Source organism: Podarcis cretensis, assembly GCF_951804945.1.
Source record: "Podarcis cretensis genome assembly, chromosome: Z".
Lineage (NCBI taxonomy): Eukaryota > Metazoa > Chordata > Lepidosauria > Squamata > Lacertidae > Podarcis > Podarcis cretensis.
In genome coordinates, this window is record NC_137184.1 from 48,012,911 (window position 1) to 48,030,605 (window position 17,695).

Sequence of the window (17,695 nt, forward strand, 5' to 3'; positions counted from 1 at the left end):
TAATTTAAAGATCAGCACTTCTGGGAGAAAACAATCTTTTTGTATTCTATTTTTGTTACATTTGCGCCAATGGCTAGAACTGTCAACTACCCTCCAGAGTCTGTATAGTACATTTGGCTAGTTTACCACCATGCATGACCGTGGCCATGAAATCAAGCCAGTCAAGAAAGTAGGAGCAAAACTATCACAGCTGTGCAGACAGTATTTTGGATGCTTATGTATCTCTGCATTACCTGCCAACTGTATGGGGATGATGGAGAATTTGCTTCATCTGCTGAAAGACTAGATGAAAACACACACATAGTTTGTTAGAATGGATTCTTTCATCTTTTACACTGAGCCAAGTCAAGCAACTTACAATTATATACATATCAGCAAAAAAAGAGTCTTGTATCAAAATGACCTAGCCATATATTTAAAAAAAGGGAGGGAGGGAAATCATTCTTATGGGCTATGTAGATGTGGGTAATCACACTCAGAAAGCTTGTTTACTAAGGAATAAACCAATCTAGAAAATCACCATGTTCTTACGGTTCACAGCTGAGAAATCTTATAATAACTATACTCAATGAGAGTCTCCATTAAGGAATTCAGGTAACATACTCTGGAAGAAAGAATTTAAAAAGGGTTGTTTCATATCACGACTTGTCTTTTGGACATCTATCTTGTGGAAGTGTATTCTTGTCACAATACTGAAGTGTTAATTTTAATGATTAATCAGCTCTGCTACATATCTTTGAAAACTTAACACCAGAACAAATTGTTTTCTCAAGTACTCAGAAGTTTAAAAAAAGGCTTTCTGTACAGTTGTTTAAATACATTAAGAGATCAGGAATTTACAACTGTTAACGCTGACTACAGCAAACAGTGCTGTGCAATAAATCAACATGGTATCTAGAGAAAGCTGTCTGCGTGCATTTCAAAGATCCATTTTTTAAAGCACACTTGTGCCTTTATCTCTGCCCTTAAAACACTCTTGAAATCTATGTAAAGCTTTGTAGGCTGTTTAATTCTGAAACACCTCGAAACCAACAGTTATGAAGAGCACTCTTGCACAGTGATATATTCTAGAATCAATTTCTGCTATCTGAAGGTAATGTGGAACTTTTGAGAAAGAATTAGGCACTTCTCAAGCAGCCTTTATTCAACCATCCCCACCACCACCACAGGGTTCGCCCAAAGTATTTTACTACTAAGAAAAGCACAACTGATACCTTTTTTCTGATTCCATGGTCTGTTTTGGTCTGTTTCTTGTACTTGCTGACGTGGAGTGATTCAGAAGTCTAAAATCAAACACACAAATGTGCACTTGAAACCACAAAAATTTCATGCTGAAATTGTGTAGTTTAAAATGCATTTGAATATTTACTGTCCAGCTCTGAGAATTTGAGCAAAAGTTTAGAGTCCAGATATCTCTACACGCTAATAGTCAGAGGAAAAATATGTTACTTTAACACCATTTTTATTGTTCTTAACTAATTTGAAGCCTGTTGTTTTTGGGTTACATGATCAAAGAAGGTGACTATGAGAATCACTGAGAAACATTCAGTCTGACTGGTGACTTAGTGAGGAAGATAGTACAGAATAGACAATATTTGACTAGATGCAACACTGACAATGGGGAAGAAAGATTCAGAAAAGGAAACATGATAGAAAAAAGCCGAGAAAAGATATGTAGTATTTCATCACAGAGAAGTTATTTGAAGATAGATACAATAGCCACGCTCTTGATCTAGTGAGACCCAGAGCACCCCCATCTATTTCTGAGTCAGATGTACAGAGCATGCCTGAATATTGGACACAGGCAGAAGCATTTCCACAGCCAGACTTCTAACCATTGGGAAGACTTGCAGGCACACTACCCATAACCAAAAATATAAGTTGCCCCGTGAAGAAAAGAACAACACCTTTAAAAATCGCTCCCCTGTGTAAAGTTTCATCACTTCCATCCTCAAAAAGTATTTGTATTATTAAAATTCCAGTATGTTTTGAATTTTGTTTTTATGTGAGTCATAATGGAATAATACAATTCTTGCCTCTATTTTTAAACTGTTGCATACGAACTGCTCTGAAATTGATTCTGATAAAGGGCAGCACAATTATTTTTTTAAAAAACACACAAGTAAATAACGATAATCAAGCAATTCTATTGATAGAGCTGGTACTTTTAGAGCCCACTCCAGCTCTGATCTGTATCCTGCCCTATGCTATAGCTCCCCAGTTTGGGGTAAGGATTCTTACTACTTTAAGCCTTCGCATCTTTAGCAGCACACCAAAAAATATTTTCATAGAATAATAGAATTGGAAGGGACCCAAGGGGTCATCTAGTCCAAGCGCCTGCAGTGCAGGAATTGTCTGTTTGTCCCTTGTGTTGTCAGCTGAAATTCATGTGCCATAAAAACAAAATACCTTGATGCGCGTCCTGCGACCCTTGTCCTCTGGAAGAGCTTTTCACTGAATGAAGTTCTATAGCTTAATGGTCTCCGTCTGAATTCGTATTTCATGTACATCAAAACCCAAAGATGGAAGAAGGAAGGAGTAAAGGTTGACAGGAGAGGACAGGGACGTAATTAGTATAGTGAGCAGAAAGTAGTAAGGAGGTAGAGCTTTAACAGGGTTTAAAAGGCAAAATGCTTAATGGTTGAGCTTTGTGTTACTCTTTTTTCCCCTTTTTTCTTTTTGACAAGGTAAGAATCAGAGAATTTTGAGTAATCTTAGTTTACACTCAGTCAGATTGCTAAACTCAGTTCATTTCAATCATTCGCAGTTTTGCACTTACCAGTTTTAAAGTGGACAAATTGCACTCAAATGTTAGCTGCAGAGAAGCAATAAAGTTTGTTCATGTTTATCAACACTAAATCTCAAATATCTGAATATTAGAAGAGTCTGGTTGCTGGATTAGGCCAAATGCCTTTTGAATCCACCCTTTTCTCAGTGGGCAACCAGATGTGTCTAGGAAGCAGGACCAGAGTTTGATTGATTTCTTGGTTAAGCTTCTGTGTCATTTGCCAAATTTTAAAACTCCACAAGCCTTTAACACAAAATGCAGCCAGGGGACTTGCATATAGAGTTCACCTACTGTTGTGATCCAAAGGCTAAATACCTGTTCTTCTGTTCCTGTTGCAGCAGCTGGGCAGCTATTTTCCTTAGGTCAGTCACTTCCTTCAGTTCATCATCTTCCTCTGCCAATACCTGATCCTTCTGAACCCTAAAAAACACCACAAACATTTCTGTTTTAAATCAGAATGCCAGAGAAACAACAGAAAAAAACTAAGATTCCCTCCTCCAACAGCTATTCATATTTCCCATTCTAGATATTTTTTAGGACCCACCTGATTTGTATAATTTTAAGTTGTTTTAATCTGGTTTTAATATTGTGTGGTATTGTGTTTTAATACTGAAGTTGGGTTTTTATTGTTGTAATCTGCTCTGGGACCTTAAGATGAAGGGCAGGCAATAAATCATCATAATCATCAATACTAGTTAGAATGCCCAGTTAGTACTGCTAGGGAAAATACCTCTTCTCATCTCCCCAGTTTTCATTTTCTTCTGTTTTCTGAGACTTTTCAGTCTGCTTTGCTCGTTCCTAACATGCACACAGGGGTGGGAGGGAAAGGAGAGAAAAGAAAGTGTGCAGGGGTCACATTACTGAACTTCACAATATGTAAAGCGGGTTGCTAATATCCAAGTTATTCTTTAAGATGCTACCTTAATATACGAGATCGATGGCCCAGTTTGCACATCTCCTTGATCACAGGAAGCCACATCCTCTGAGCTGGGGTCAAGGTAATCACACACTTCTGGGTCTGGTCATCAGGGATGATGACAAAGCAAGGGGGAGGGAAAGGGAGATTTATTTTATACAGATAGATGTATAGCTCAAATAACAAAACAGAACTCCCTGAGACGAACATATAAAAACTAAACCAAACCAAACCAAGGCTGGCATGGCACATTGCATTCCCAGGAAAATATGATAAAGGTGGTTATCTATATATTTATTATAAAACAGAGACAAGTAAGTGGAAAGTACCATTATAAGGAAGAGAGGAAGTGTGGTGCAGATGACTTACAAAATACAGAAACATAAATCTGTAACTGAAACCATCAGAGGCACAAGGAATACAAAAAATAAAAGGCCCTATATTCCATGAAGGAAATTTGTCAACCAATTAGATGTTACTTATCCCAGATTTCTTGAGGGACTTGTGGAAAAGAGAGATGTAAATTTTCTTTTTTTATATATTCAATAAAATCACACCAAACTAAGACAAAAGTGGTTATCTTTTCTTTTTTTAAAAAAACGAGTATACCGGTTTTCATGTAATGGAATTTTCCATATATTAATTCACCATAATGAGGTGTTAATTTCAGACAATGTTTTCCCTCTCCGGGTGATTGGTAGATGTGCAGCAATAAGAAGGCAATTTAACAAAGGTTTTGATTTTCTATTTTTATTCTCTCCTTAAAAAAAAGACAATACCAACATAGGTGAGAATTATTTCTCTTTTTTGTGGGAGTGCAGTGATCTTATTTATTTCATCAAAAATGCATAAGGCTTCAGGAAAGACACATTCCATTCTTTCACGTGTCCTCCTATGGCTGTCAAACTTGTGGTTCTCATAACAAAGGACTAATCCTCAAGGCCAAACCCTTGCAAGGTCAAAGAGAGCCACTGCAAGGAGATTGAAAGCACTTGCTTATTTTTAAACAGTTTCACAAGGGAAACTGTTAGTGTAAAACACTGTTGGGGAACTTCAGGCCAGAGGGTGGTCAAATGTGGCCCTCCCAGGGCTTTTTATCTGGCCTTCAACACTGCTCCACAACATACTCAAATGCATTCTTTCTGGCTTCAATGGGTCCTTGAACTATGAGAATGCCCCTTGCTTGCCTGGATGGAAGATGGAGGCATGCAGAAACCTCTAGTTTTTAAATGTGGCTAGAAAGTACCCTACAGTGCATATCTATTGCTTGACCCATTTTGCCTCTGGCCATTCCCAGCACTGGCAAGTGCCACCACTGCCACCTAAAGATTACTCATAAGGAAAAGTGGCTATCAGATGGAGGATAAGTTCCCCACCCTCAGCTTAAACAACAATTTATTGAAACAAGCCAGGGTTAAACCATAGCTGATTATCCAGGCTTCTTTCAAACCACCATAATTTAAACTGACAAGGCTTTCCAGTTAGTGTAAATCAGTATGCTATCAATTGTCTCCTCACGGCTGAGGTAGAGGAAGAGAAGGGGAAGTACATGTGCCCAATGTTGTTTGAGGCCTGTAATCAGTAATGCAGTGTTACGACCAAAGCAGAAGAACTGTGAGTACAAAGAAGACATTCCTGAGAACCAGAAATTGGAACTCACCTTTATGCAGTTCAGGTTTATTTCCTAGTAACTGATTGTCGTTTCTGAGTGTCTGCTCCCTTGTCGATTCCGATACCTGAGAGTGAAGGCTGATTGTGTCATCATCGGATGGCTGAAAAGAGCAGTTAAGAGCATAACCTGCATATTCCACTTGTTGTTCTGATAAACTTTGCATCAGAAAATCAGCTTCCCACCACCAGCAGCAGAGGCCACTGTGGCACACTGCTGGAGGGCAGGCCTGTACGTAGAGCATTTCCTACTCACTGAGACAGGAGAAGACATATTTTCCATTTAATGAGGTGCCCAACAGATGTCAAGTTTTAAACGAGCTACTTAAAATGGCCTAGAATCATAAAATTGTAGAATTGGAAAGGACCATGAGGGTCATGTAGTCCAAACCCCTGCAAAGCATCTTTTGACCATGACCCTGAGATTAAGAATCTCGTGCTCTACCAACAGAGCTATCCCAGCTCAATGAATGTCAAAAGTACACAAGTTCAAGTTCTGTTTGCTCAAGACAAAAAAAAAAAAAAGGGGGGGGGAATCCTTCAGGGTTATTTCATTTTACCACCATGAAGCTGGTAAGATATGGATTTAATGTTGAGGGATTGTTTACTGGATGGTAAGACAAACGTCGCCTGGATGGTTAAGTCCAGTCAAAGGTGACTATGGGGTGCAGTGCTGGCATGGATAATGCTTCAAAACACTGCTGTTAAGGATAAAGTATGTAACAAAGCAGGCAAGCTATCTTATTGTACTTTATAGTCATTTTTAAATTGGAGTTTATTGAAATCAAATGGATGGAGATTTAGCCAAACTAAGAATTCTGAGACAATGGAAAGCAGTCAGAAGAGATGTTAGAGAAACCCACTGCCCCTGCTACCTCTTTCCTTTGAGTAGTTTAGAAAGGACAGGCTTACTTCTGTTGTGGATAACCTTTTATCCCCATTATCGCTGCCAATGCCAGAGTCTGGGCCGTGGTTTTTATTTGGATAAAAATCTTCCATACTGTAATAAAAGAACAAGTACCTTAATTGTGACAAATACTAAGACGCAGGTTCTGGTTCTCTGAGTGATGAACAGCCACTTCTTGTAGAGCAAGATGCTCTTTTGAAGGTGGATTATTTACAGAGGTTCTTGGTATTAGAAAGGTGTGTCCCACTGAGATGCAATTGGACAATCACAGATCATAAAAAGTCAAAAGGAACTGACTATATTGTCTGATAATCCTGCAAAATGTCAACACTAGAGCTGTGTCAGGCAGGGTGGATGGCCACTTCTCCGTGTTATTTGTGGTTACAAGTCCTGTGCTTTTATCCCAGAGTTTTCCATACCAAATCACAACACTCACCCCAGAAAATACTCATTGCCCCACCTACTCCTTATTTTACTGTAACCAAATACATGCATCACTAATTCCCTACATTCCCACCCCTTTCTCTGCTGTTTCCTTGTGTTTGTTTCATATTAGAATCCCTTTGGAAGAAGAATCGTCTATATCTCTTCTTCATAAACCTCCATATACATAGACGGTACTATATAAATAGTTCATGTTAGGAAGAGAGGCTAGTAAACATGTGCAGAAGTCATCTTCCTAGGATTATTGAAATTTTTATTTATTATAGAAAGATGGACAAGGAATTGAGCTTAGCAGGAAAAGGTACCCTAATGTGTTTCTGCAATCACATAAAGGTTATTTTTGTACTGCGATTTGAACTAGTACACATATGCACAGTTAGTGAAAAACCTGGGGCAAACGGCTCCTGTAACAATTCCAAGCTTAATTTTACAAAGTCAACATAAAAAAACAAAAGAAAAAGAAACCAGAATATATGTTGAATGGAATGCAACACAACAGAGGAAAACTGCTCATCCTTTAACAGCTCATCCTGTCTATGGGGAATGGTTATGTATACATTTGTTAGTTATTGAATATTTTCAGAACATTCACAACTGGCAAGAAAGGATCAGGTCTCTGCTTGTGAGGTGTGAACTGCCTCTGAAAGACAGGCCTACAGGCTTTTTCCCTGCTGGCAAGAACAGCTTCTGCCAACTCAGTGTGCCCCCAATGTTTTGATACTCCCATGCTAACTCGGCCTGATGGGAGTTGTCGTCCAAAATATTTGGAGGGCATCAGGATAGGAAAGGCTGGGCTAACACATGCAATGCTCACTAGGACCTCTATTTAATAATGCTAATGCTGCCCCAATAAACCAGATGCAAGTCTGGAGAAAGTTCTAGTTGTCTAGAGGCAATTTTAGGTGCCAATGGTAATTATGCAAATGTGCTTATTACCATACAAGACAACTTTTTAACCTCTAAAAAGTCAGGGGTCATCTTATATGCCGGGTATGGGTTCACTGGGCAGCAGCAGTGGGCTCCGCGCTGGGAGGAAGCTGCACGGCAAAGCTGCCCAGCGATGCTTAGCCAGCTTTGCTGGGTGGCTTCTCCCAGCGTGGAGCCCACCACCTACTGGTGCGGTGGCGGCAGCTGCGGCAGCTTAGCTGGGCAGTAGCAGTGGGAGGTGGGCTCCGCTCCACACTGGGAGGAAGCCACCCAGCAAAGCCAGCTTAGCTTCGCTGGGCAGCTTCACCAGGCAGCTTCCTCCTGGCGCGGAGCCCGCCGACCACTGCCGCTGCCCAGTGAAGCTGCCGTGTATAAGACTGGGCGTATAAGTCAACCGGTGTATTAGGCGACTGGGCATATAAGACGACCCCCCCAAATTGGCAGCTACCAGTTTGGGGGGTCGTCTTATATGTCCAGTCGCCTAATACGCCGGAATCTACGATAGTTTGTAGGAGAAATGTTTCAGATTTGTGCCAATATTTAATCAATGCACTGACTCACTGGTAGGAAAAAAAGGACACTGAACACAAGCAGTGTTCTTAATAAAGTTCATAAAATAACAAAAAGAAAAATATCCTGTAATGTGTCAAATATCCTGTAATGTGTCGGTAGTGCTCCGGAAACAAGACCGGATCATTCAGAACCCGCAAATACAGGAGAAAAAAATGAACAGAAGCAAAATAATAAACATTATTAATTTATGGCCAACGATAAGTGAACTTATGAAAATATGTTCTGAAAGTTATGTGAGTTTAGACTTGAAAAACTATGTTGTACTTCTGACATTAACTGAGAAGGATTTTCCATTCCAGGAAAATAATGTAATTGTTTGACAGTAGGTGGCAGACTTCCCTTTCAGTAAAACTGATCAATTTCTAGTACAAGTAGAAGAAAGCAACTTTCACATTACATATAGACCTGTGTAGCCACAGGAAATGCACCACTTTTCATGAGTAATTCCTTGCTCCCTGCCCCTCCTTTGGTACAACTTTGAGGAGAATATTGGAACTTTTGTTTTTAATCATGAGGGATGAGCTGAAAATACCTTTAAATATATGGCATTCCTTATGGAAGATTCTGCACAAGTGGAAACAATTTAATTCAACGGTTAATTGCTATAATGCTTAGATTACTCAGAGAACAAACTCACTGTGAGAACACACCCTACTGAGATGGAAAAGAATCTGCACAAAAATAGTAATGGGAAAGATAGCATCCTAAAGGCTATAACAACTTTTACTTCAGAAGTACTGAAATTATTGCAATAAAGCAAACTCAGAGCATTTCTCCTTCAAGTTTGATAAATGCTCATTTTACACATTCTGAAAAGGGGAATGCAAGTTTACCTGTCCGTGAGCGGCTGGGAAGGTATTCTTTTACCCAAGGATGGAAGATCCAAGGAATCCGGCTTTTTATCTATTCTGAGGCATGCCTGAATGCTGAGGAATTTAAATATGTGTACTATGCCCTTTAAACATATCTGTTAAGAAGCAGATGGGGAAAGCATTCATTTAGTCAGGTGGGAGGATTTACAGAAACCTTAGCACCATTTTTATTGATTACCTCCAATCCTCCCCCCCCCATACAGTATGCATAACACAGCACAGCACATTCCCATCTGTACCCTTGTAGTACAGATAACTGGGTAGATTAAACAGGACTAAACACATCCATCAAGTTCAGTAGCAGGTATTGCTGCTCACCTTTCCCCAACAGTGGACTGGTTTTTAATATTATTTTCCCTGCATCTTATTTGAGAAGAGTGAAACTCATCTCAGAATATGACGTTGATTATTACAAAGGCATGCCCCACTTCTGGCCACTTTCCCCCAGGCATATTAAAACCAACATTGAAAAGTGATCAAGAAGAAAAAGTGCTTCCACAAATGGATTTTGGTCAAGAAGCACCTTACTCCATGGGCAGCTAGATGAGTAAGTATCTCACATAAAGAATTGTTTCTACTTTAAAAATGAGAAAAGAATGTTTTAATTGAACCTGTGCTGGTGGTATCTGCATTGGATTATTGTCCAAAATTATGACTTGCAAGCGATGTAGCTTCCTGAAACACACAGGTATTTCTGTGATTTTATTACATGAGAAGTCCAGCTTGACCAAGGGAAGGTCTCCTAATTCTATTGGTGGGAAAGGGAAAAAAATCAGAAGCTCATACAACAAAAATATTGATATTGTTTAAATGAATTAACAAAGAGGCTGGAAGGAAATACAAGCTTACCATCAGGTAGTATATGAATATTATTTCTTCTTAAATTTAATTCTCGTAATGACTGCAGCTTTCCAATTTGCTGGGGAAGGACTTGGATCTCGTTACAGCTAATATCCTACATTAAGAAACAATGAGTCAGAATGTCAAATAGTGACTGAAATTTCAAAAGCATACATTGAAGAAGGTGGCTAAAGCAAATGAGTATGTTTTCAGGAATGCATGTGCTTGCATTTTGGTTACAGCATTCTTGAATTTTGCAATAGAGATGAAAAAAGGAGATATCCTAAAAACAGAGGAATTTTGCTTTTATGCAAGGCATATTTTTTAATCTTAAATACTCAAATAGATTTTTTTAAATTTAAATTTTTAGCCACACTTCAGCATAAAGTACCAGGGTAGGTTTAAAAAAAAGGTAAAGCACCCCTGACAAGTAAGTCGAGTCACGAATGACTCTGGGGTTGCAGTGCTCAGCTCGCTTTACTGGCCGAGGGAGCCGACGTTTGTCCCTGACTAACTGCAGCTACAAAAATCTGAAAGAAACTCTTGCAGATGTGGCACTGTCTGTGCTGGACCATTGTCTTGCCTTGGTAATGAACTGGATGAGAGTCAACACACTCAAGCTCAATCTTATAAGACTGAGGCACTGTTAGCAGGTGTTTTGCTAGATTGGATGGATGGGAGGTTGCCTGCTCTGGATGGGGTCGATCGGGGGTACTTCTGGATCCTTTGCTGTCTCTTGGGGTTCTGATGTCCTTGGTGGCATGGATTCCCTTCATCAGCTTTGGCTGGTGGCCCAGCTGTGCCCCTATATGTACAGGGATAGCCCAACTTCTGTTATCTATGCTTTGGTAACCTCTAGGTTATATTACTGCAAATAATGTAGGGCTGCCCCTAAAGACAGTTTGGAAACTTCAGCTGGCACAGAATTTGGCAGCCAGGTTGCCTGCTGGGGCAAGATGATTAGAGCCTAATGCACCAATCCTGGCTTGACTGCACTGGTTGCTAATTATGTTCTGGGCCCAGTTCAAAGTGCTGATTTTTACCTAAAACCCTTAAGCAACTCAGGACTGCAATACCTCAAGGGCTAAAGGTAAAGGGACCCCTGACAGTTACGTCCAGTCGCGAACTACTCTGGGGTTGCGGCACTCATCCCGCTTTACAGGCCGAGGGAGCTGGCGTTTGTCCACTCTGCAGTTTTTCTGGGTCATGTGGCCAGCATGACTAAGCCGCTTCTGGCGCAACGGAACACTGGCACCAGAGCAACGCACGGAAATGCCGTTTACCTTACCTTCTTGCACTTTTGGGCATGCTTTCGAACTGCTAGGTTGGCAGGAGCTGGGACCTCAACGGGAGCAATAGGAGCTCAACCCATCGTGGGGATTTGAACCACCAACCTTCCAATCCTCAAGCCCTAGGCTCCGTGGTTTAAACCACAGTGCCACACGTGTCCCCTACCAGGGTAGGTTAGAGTAATATAATTTACAATTATAAACACAGATAAATTGCTAAAATTATAAAAACTGGTAGAACTATACCATGTAATTCTGCTTACATGGCATTACACTTGTAATGTGGGAAAGAGTGAAGATAAGATGACTAGGAACAGTCATATATATGGGGCTGGGGGGAAACCTTTATTTACAATATTCCTTTTGAATCTTGATGACAAGGAGATTGTAGATTATTGACAAGTAGCAAGAGCTTCAGAGTTCAGATGATTTCCATCTTTTGAGAAATATCAAATGAGTGGGATATCAAATGAAAAAGTTCTATTCCTTAAATAAGGTAAGTCTTTTTATGGAATGAAATCTACTAATGCATCTTTAAAATGAGGACTTGAGCAGTTGCATAAAAATTAATCCGTTAGATTTTCACTATTTATTCCATCCTAGAAGTACCATATTGGCCTGAATATAAGCCTCACTTTTTTCTCCAAATTCTGACCACGAAAAGTTAAACTGCAGCTTAAATTTGTGACCTTACAAAAATTGGCTTTTACGATATCGCTGCTGAAACAGACATGCGGTAAAATGGAACAGGTGTGAGTGCCTGTGGAATTTTAAGGGAGTGGCTTATATTTCCCGCCCCAACCTGGCCACAGTGATCCATGTGATGGTCATCTCCAGGCTTGACTACTGTAATTCGCTCTACACGGGGCTGCCCTTGAAGCTGTCCCAGAAACTCCAGTTTCCGTGGTGCAGAATGCTGCAGCGAGGCTCCTCACGGGGTCTCTGCCATGGGAGCATATTCACCCAGTGCTTTTCAAGCTGCACTGGCTCCCGGTGGAGTACAGGGTCAGATTTAAGGTGCTGGTTTTGACCTTTAAAGCCCTTATGCTGCCTAGGACCCTCGTACCTACGAGACCGCCTCTCCCAGTCTGCCCACGGAGAGCCTCAAGGTCCATAAATAGCAACACCCTAGTGGTCCCGGGCCCTAAGGAAGTTAGATTGGCTTCAACCAGAGCCAGGGCCTTTTCAACTCTGGCTCCGGCCTGGTGGAACGCTCTACCTCATGAGACCAGGGCCCTGCAGGATCTGATTTCTTTCCACAGGGCATGTAAGCCAGAGTTGTTCCGCCTAGCCTTTGGCTTGGAGCCAATTTGATTCCCTCCCTCTCTTTCTTTTTTCTTTCCTTCTCCTCCTGCGTTGAGGCTACATTTTATTTTAATGTTGTAATATTTTAATGTTGTGTTTTAATTTTGTTTTTAAGTTGTAATCATTCAACTTGTTTTTATTATTGCTTGTAAGCCGCTCTGAGCCCGGCCTTGGCTGGGGAGGGTGGGGTATAAATAATAAATTATTATTATTATTATTATTATTATTATTATTATTATTATTATTATTTTCGGGTATTGTCTTTTTCTTTTCCATTGAATTTTAAAGGGGCAGTTTATATTCGGGTGTGGCTTATATTCGGGCCAATATAGTAAATTGCAGGATCCAGATAGCATTTCAGTCACAAAAGATATAATTCATATTTTTGTTTCAAGCTACATATAGCACCATTTGTTTAAAATAAAGTTGAAGGAAAACTCATTGCACTTCTATTCAAACAAAAGGATTGCTCTGGGATATTTAAGTATGAATGGATTAATTTAAATTTGCCACTCACTGTGGTAGGGCTTACTAGTAATTGAGAATTGGCCCAAACAAAGAGTTAATTATAAAGATTCAACAAAGAGAGAAACTATACCATGACACTCACCAATTCCATTATATCTCTCAATTTTCCAATTTCTTCGGGAATGGACACAAGTTTATTATTGCTGACAACCAAAACTTTAAGCGGCAGATCAAACAAGTATTTTGGCAATGTTGATAAAAGATTTCGACTAAAGAGATTAGAGAAAATATATGGTTATGTCTGGCAGCTATCACCCTTCAGATACAGAGATCTACAAGCCACTTAAAACCAGCATGAATATTTGCTCAAAATTGTTACTTTAGTGAGAATCTCATTGATAGTAAAGTGGTGTTTTTTTTTTAATTCTCTTTTTCCAATCAGTACAAACACAAAACTAAAGACACATACAACAAAAACAATTAATAACAATAATAACACAAATTGACAACACAAATTTAGATACAGCAATATCCCTATGCCTACTCCTTGTTTATCACCACTCTCTCCCCCCTCTATTTCCCACTGTTATCAGCCTTGTCACTTAGATATATGTTCCAAATTTCTTCATATTTATCCATTCTTATTTTGTGTCGACAAGCAATTCTTTTGTATGTAGCTAATCTGTCCATATTATCAATCCGTATGCTCAGTGGAATCTTTTTACGACTCTTCCAATTCATCAAGACAAGTTTTTTTGCTTCTAATTTAATGCAATACAACCAATTTTTTTGGCCCCCTGAGATCTTCCAAGTTTCCGGAATATAATTTAGAATTAAATTTGGTTCTCCTAAATAACAATTTATTTTTATTACTTTTGCTATAAATATCCTCACCTCACTCCAGAATGGTCTGATCATCAGGCAGTTAATCAACATATGTATTAAGTTCACATTTTTACTCCCCCATCTCCAGCAATTATCTGCACTTGTTATTTTCTTCTGATATAATCCTGCTGGAGTCCAATGTACTCTAAATACTATTTTCTGTTGAATAAGTCTAAGTCTTAAATCCATAGAGGCTTTTTCTATTGATTTTATACTTGTCTCCCACATATCATTTGTTATCTGTACTCCTAGCTCTTTACACCATTTTTGTCTTCCATATTCTAAATCGTATTTCTTCCTGTTAAGTAAAGTTTTATATAGTGCAAGTGTAGGATTTTTTTGTTTTCATTGGAAAGATTAAATCCTGTAACAGCATGCGTGTTTCCAATGCAGCTATAGCATCAGGGCCAAACTGCTTTTCCAACATATGTTTCAATTGGATATATTGCCAATGTGTTTCACTGGTTAGTCCATACTTTACTTGCAAAGTTTTATATTCCAGAAATTTGTAGTTCTCATCAATTATTTGATTCAGTGTCAAAATACCTTTTATCATCCAGTTTTGCCAAATTATTACTTGATTTCCAATTTTTAATTTTGGGTTGGCCCATATTGTTAATTTATTGTTATTATTTATGTTCATCCCCCAAAAAAATTTATACCTGTTGATGAGGTCGCTGCAATGTTGTTTTCCTTTCTTATTAAAGGTATTATTTGGTTCATTTTCTTCTGTTTTAGACAGACAGCTAGAATTTTTGTCTGTCTTTCTCCCTGTTCCCAATATGTTTGTCTTACACATAATAAGCTGAACTCAATTTTTTGAGCTAGTACAGTGGTACCTCGGGTTGCATACGCTTCAGGTTACATACGCTTCAGGTTACAGACTCCGCTAACCCAGAAATATTACCTCGGGTTAAGAACTTTGCTTCAGGATGAGAACAGAAATCGTGCTCCAGTGGTGCGGCAGCAGCAGGAGGCCCCATTAGCTAAAGTGGTGCTTCAGGTTAAGAACAGTTTCAGGTTAAGTACGGACCTCTGGGACGAATTAAGTACTTAACCTGAGGTACCAGTGTATACTATTCAGTTCTAGTGTTTGTTGTTGTATTCTTTCATATTTAACCCTAGATGGGTTATTTGCCCTATCGCCCCATAATGTTTTAAAATAATTTTTAGGTTATTTTCTTTTAATCTTTGCATCTTGACCATGTTGGCAGAGAAAGATATTATCCCTCAGATATAAGCTTTGTAGCTTTTCCCATTCCATCAGTCTTGACGTTAATGATTTGGAGTTATTTTTAAAATATATTTGCGTTTCTTGCGTTATATTGAATGAAGTTTTTATCATTTAGTAATGATATATTAAGATACCATCTCCTCATACCTTCCTGGGTATTGAATAGATTATATTCCAATATTACTGCTGAGTGATCAGCTATAATGGGAATATCAATGTCATATCGGCTAGTAAAGGAATCCAGTGATGCTGATGTTTTTTTAAAAAAATCAAATCAAATCAATTCTGTGCTGGGTATTGTGAATTCCTGCAAAATATGTATAGATTTTTTCCTTGGATGGTGCAGTTTCCATGAATCCACTAAATTCCAATATATCATTTAATTATTAATTGTCTGTCTAACCTTTTTCATTCTTCTTATTTATGGTGTGAGCTGCTGTTTCCATCACACATATATATTAATGGAGGAAAAAACCCTTTGCAAAATCAAGTTGCAGTTGGTAGTTGCATTTCCCACATCTATCCTCATTTGGGGGTGGGGGAGAAAAAGGGAGATCCCTCTCATGTGATGACTTCAAACACCTAAGCTAGCAACTTCATTTGGAACAGAACTTGCTACTTTCCTACTTTCTTTTCAGTTCATTACATGATATTAAAATTCACTTTCTATAAAGCCAGAGGGGACCCACTGAGTTGGTCAAAATATTGAAAGCTCAACAGTAAGGCAGAATGCTTCAGTCATTTGCTTTATTTCCTTAAAGGGAACTGGGGTTTGGGATTTTGAAAGGGAGGAATACAGAGTGATATGAATAATTGTAACAGCTTTGTTAAGGAAGTTCCTCCAACTGTAGAATATATATTTTAAAATAAGAATACAGTCAAACCTTGGTTGTTGAATGTAATCTGTTCCGGAAGCCCGTTCGGCTTCTGAAATGTTTGACAACTGAGGCACGGCTTAGTTGCAAGAGCTTCCTGCACTCAAGCAGAAGCTGCTTCAGACTTTTGGCTTCCGAAAAACATTTGAAAACTGGAGCATTTACTTCTGGGTTTTTGGCGTTCTAAAACAGAGGCGTTCAGGAGCCAAGGCTTGACCTTAGTACAGTGGTGCCTCACAAGACGAAATTAATCCGTTCCACGAGTCTCTTCGTCTTACGGTTTTTTCATCTTGCGAAGCACGGCTATTAGCGGCTTAGCGGCTATTAACGGCTTAGTGGCTTAGCGGCTATTAACGGCTTAGTGGCTTAGCGGCTATTAACGGCTTAGCGGCTTTAAGAAAAAGGAAACAAACTCGCAAGCCCATAGGGAAATTCATCTTGCGGAACGACTCAAAAAACGGAAAACTCTTTCGTCTTGCGCGTTTTTCGTCTTGCGAGGCATTCGTCTTGCGAGGTACCACTGTAAGTATGCTATAAAGGGCCATTTAAGAGCCCCACTGCATCCAAGACCAGATCACAGGTACACGAGAAAGGAAATCTTAGTTGCCACTTTTAACAATACTGTAAATCAGGCATGTCCAAAGTGCCTTTTTGGAAGCCTAATCTGGCCCACTGGTTGGTTTAATCCAGCCCCTATAAAGAAATCCTAAAAAAAAAGCTCAACAACTTCAATCCTAGAAAAAGGTTAACAACTTTGGTCGGCCCTCACGGCCCTCCACTTCACCAAATCTGGCCCTCTTTGAAAAAAGTTTGGACACCACTGCTATAAACTATATCTGAAATGTCAGAATTAAAAGGACAATATCCACTGCAAATTGACAGGTTCTTTTCTGCCTTGTCAAATGCATTCAAAACCGGAGATTACATATGCTGCCTAAGTAATATGGTCCATTTCTGGCCTGATCTGAGCAGTTAGAAAGCCATTCCTATTAGCAATCTCAAAATATAAAGCTTTTTGTCATTTAGTTCCCTTTAACGTTTTGCTCTCTCCTCCACAATCTCTTTTTTATGAATCTGAGGTCTGTTGTGGCTTCCTATAACCTCCTTTCATGCCCAGGGGCCTCTTAGCTTTTCCTCTTCTTATGCCAATTAAGCATTTTTGTAGGTCTTCTCTGCAGCCACTTCTACAGTGGTACCTCTGGATACGAATGGGATCCATTCCGGAGCCCGATTTGCAACCAGGAGTGAACGCAACCCGCACCTGTGTGCGCGCGGGTCGCGATTCGCCACTTCCGTGCATGCAGAATTAGCAGGAAAGCCTCTGTCTCTCAAAGTTAAAAACTAAAAGCACAGCTGACAAGCTAACTACAGACAACAGTCAGTTTTATTAAAGAGTTTACAAAAGCAAGTTATGACAATATGTTATTTTTTAAAAGCTGGAGTAGCTGTCAGACTCACAATGGCAAAAGGCTACTTCAAATACATTTTTCTTACAGGGCTAGTCTTTGCAATGGGGGGGGGGGGATTACCCACCATGTATGTATCTATTTTGCCATGTATATGGACATGCATGCAGCAAGAAAGAAAGTTGTACATTATTCACGCTACACTTGTGTCTAACACTCAATACTCCAACTCAAAAATAATCAAACACAACACACACAAAGAGAACACTAATGTTATTTCAAAAAACATTGTCCTGTA

At 39.4% G+C, this 17,695-nt stretch overlaps 1 protein-coding gene across 4 annotated transcripts in view; it reads right to left on the bottom strand.

Moving 5' to 3' along the window:
* The window catches only part of LRCH2 (leucine rich repeats and calponin homology domain containing 2), a 59,229-nt gene that overhangs the window by 13,981 nt on the left and 27,553 nt on the right, over window positions 1-17,695 (bottom strand). For 2 of the 4 annotated variants that reach the window (XM_079962728.1, XM_079962727.1), the window contains exons 3-14: window positions 13,140-13,266; window positions 9,945-10,050; window positions 9,707-9,843; window positions 9,057-9,190; window positions 6,285-6,372; window positions 5,365-5,476; window positions 3,709-3,806; window positions 3,519-3,586; window positions 3,104-3,208; window positions 2,410-2,487; window positions 1,215-1,283; window positions 234-282 (exon numbers count right to left, since the gene is read on the bottom strand). In XM_079962728.1, coding sequence (XP_079818854.1) covers window positions 234-282; window positions 1,215-1,283; window positions 2,410-2,487; window positions 3,104-3,208; window positions 3,519-3,586; window positions 3,709-3,806; window positions 5,365-5,476; window positions 6,285-6,372; window positions 9,057-9,190; window positions 9,707-9,843; window positions 9,945-10,050; window positions 13,140-13,266 — 1,171 coding nt within the window. The remainder of the gene's footprint in view (window positions 1-233; window positions 283-1,214; window positions 1,284-2,409; window positions 2,488-3,103; window positions 3,209-3,518; window positions 3,587-3,708; window positions 3,807-5,364; window positions 5,477-6,284; window positions 6,373-9,056; window positions 9,191-9,706; window positions 9,844-9,944; window positions 10,051-13,139; window positions 13,267-17,695) is intronic. The other 2 variants (XM_079962730.1, XM_079962729.1) reach the window with 1 other exon arrangement.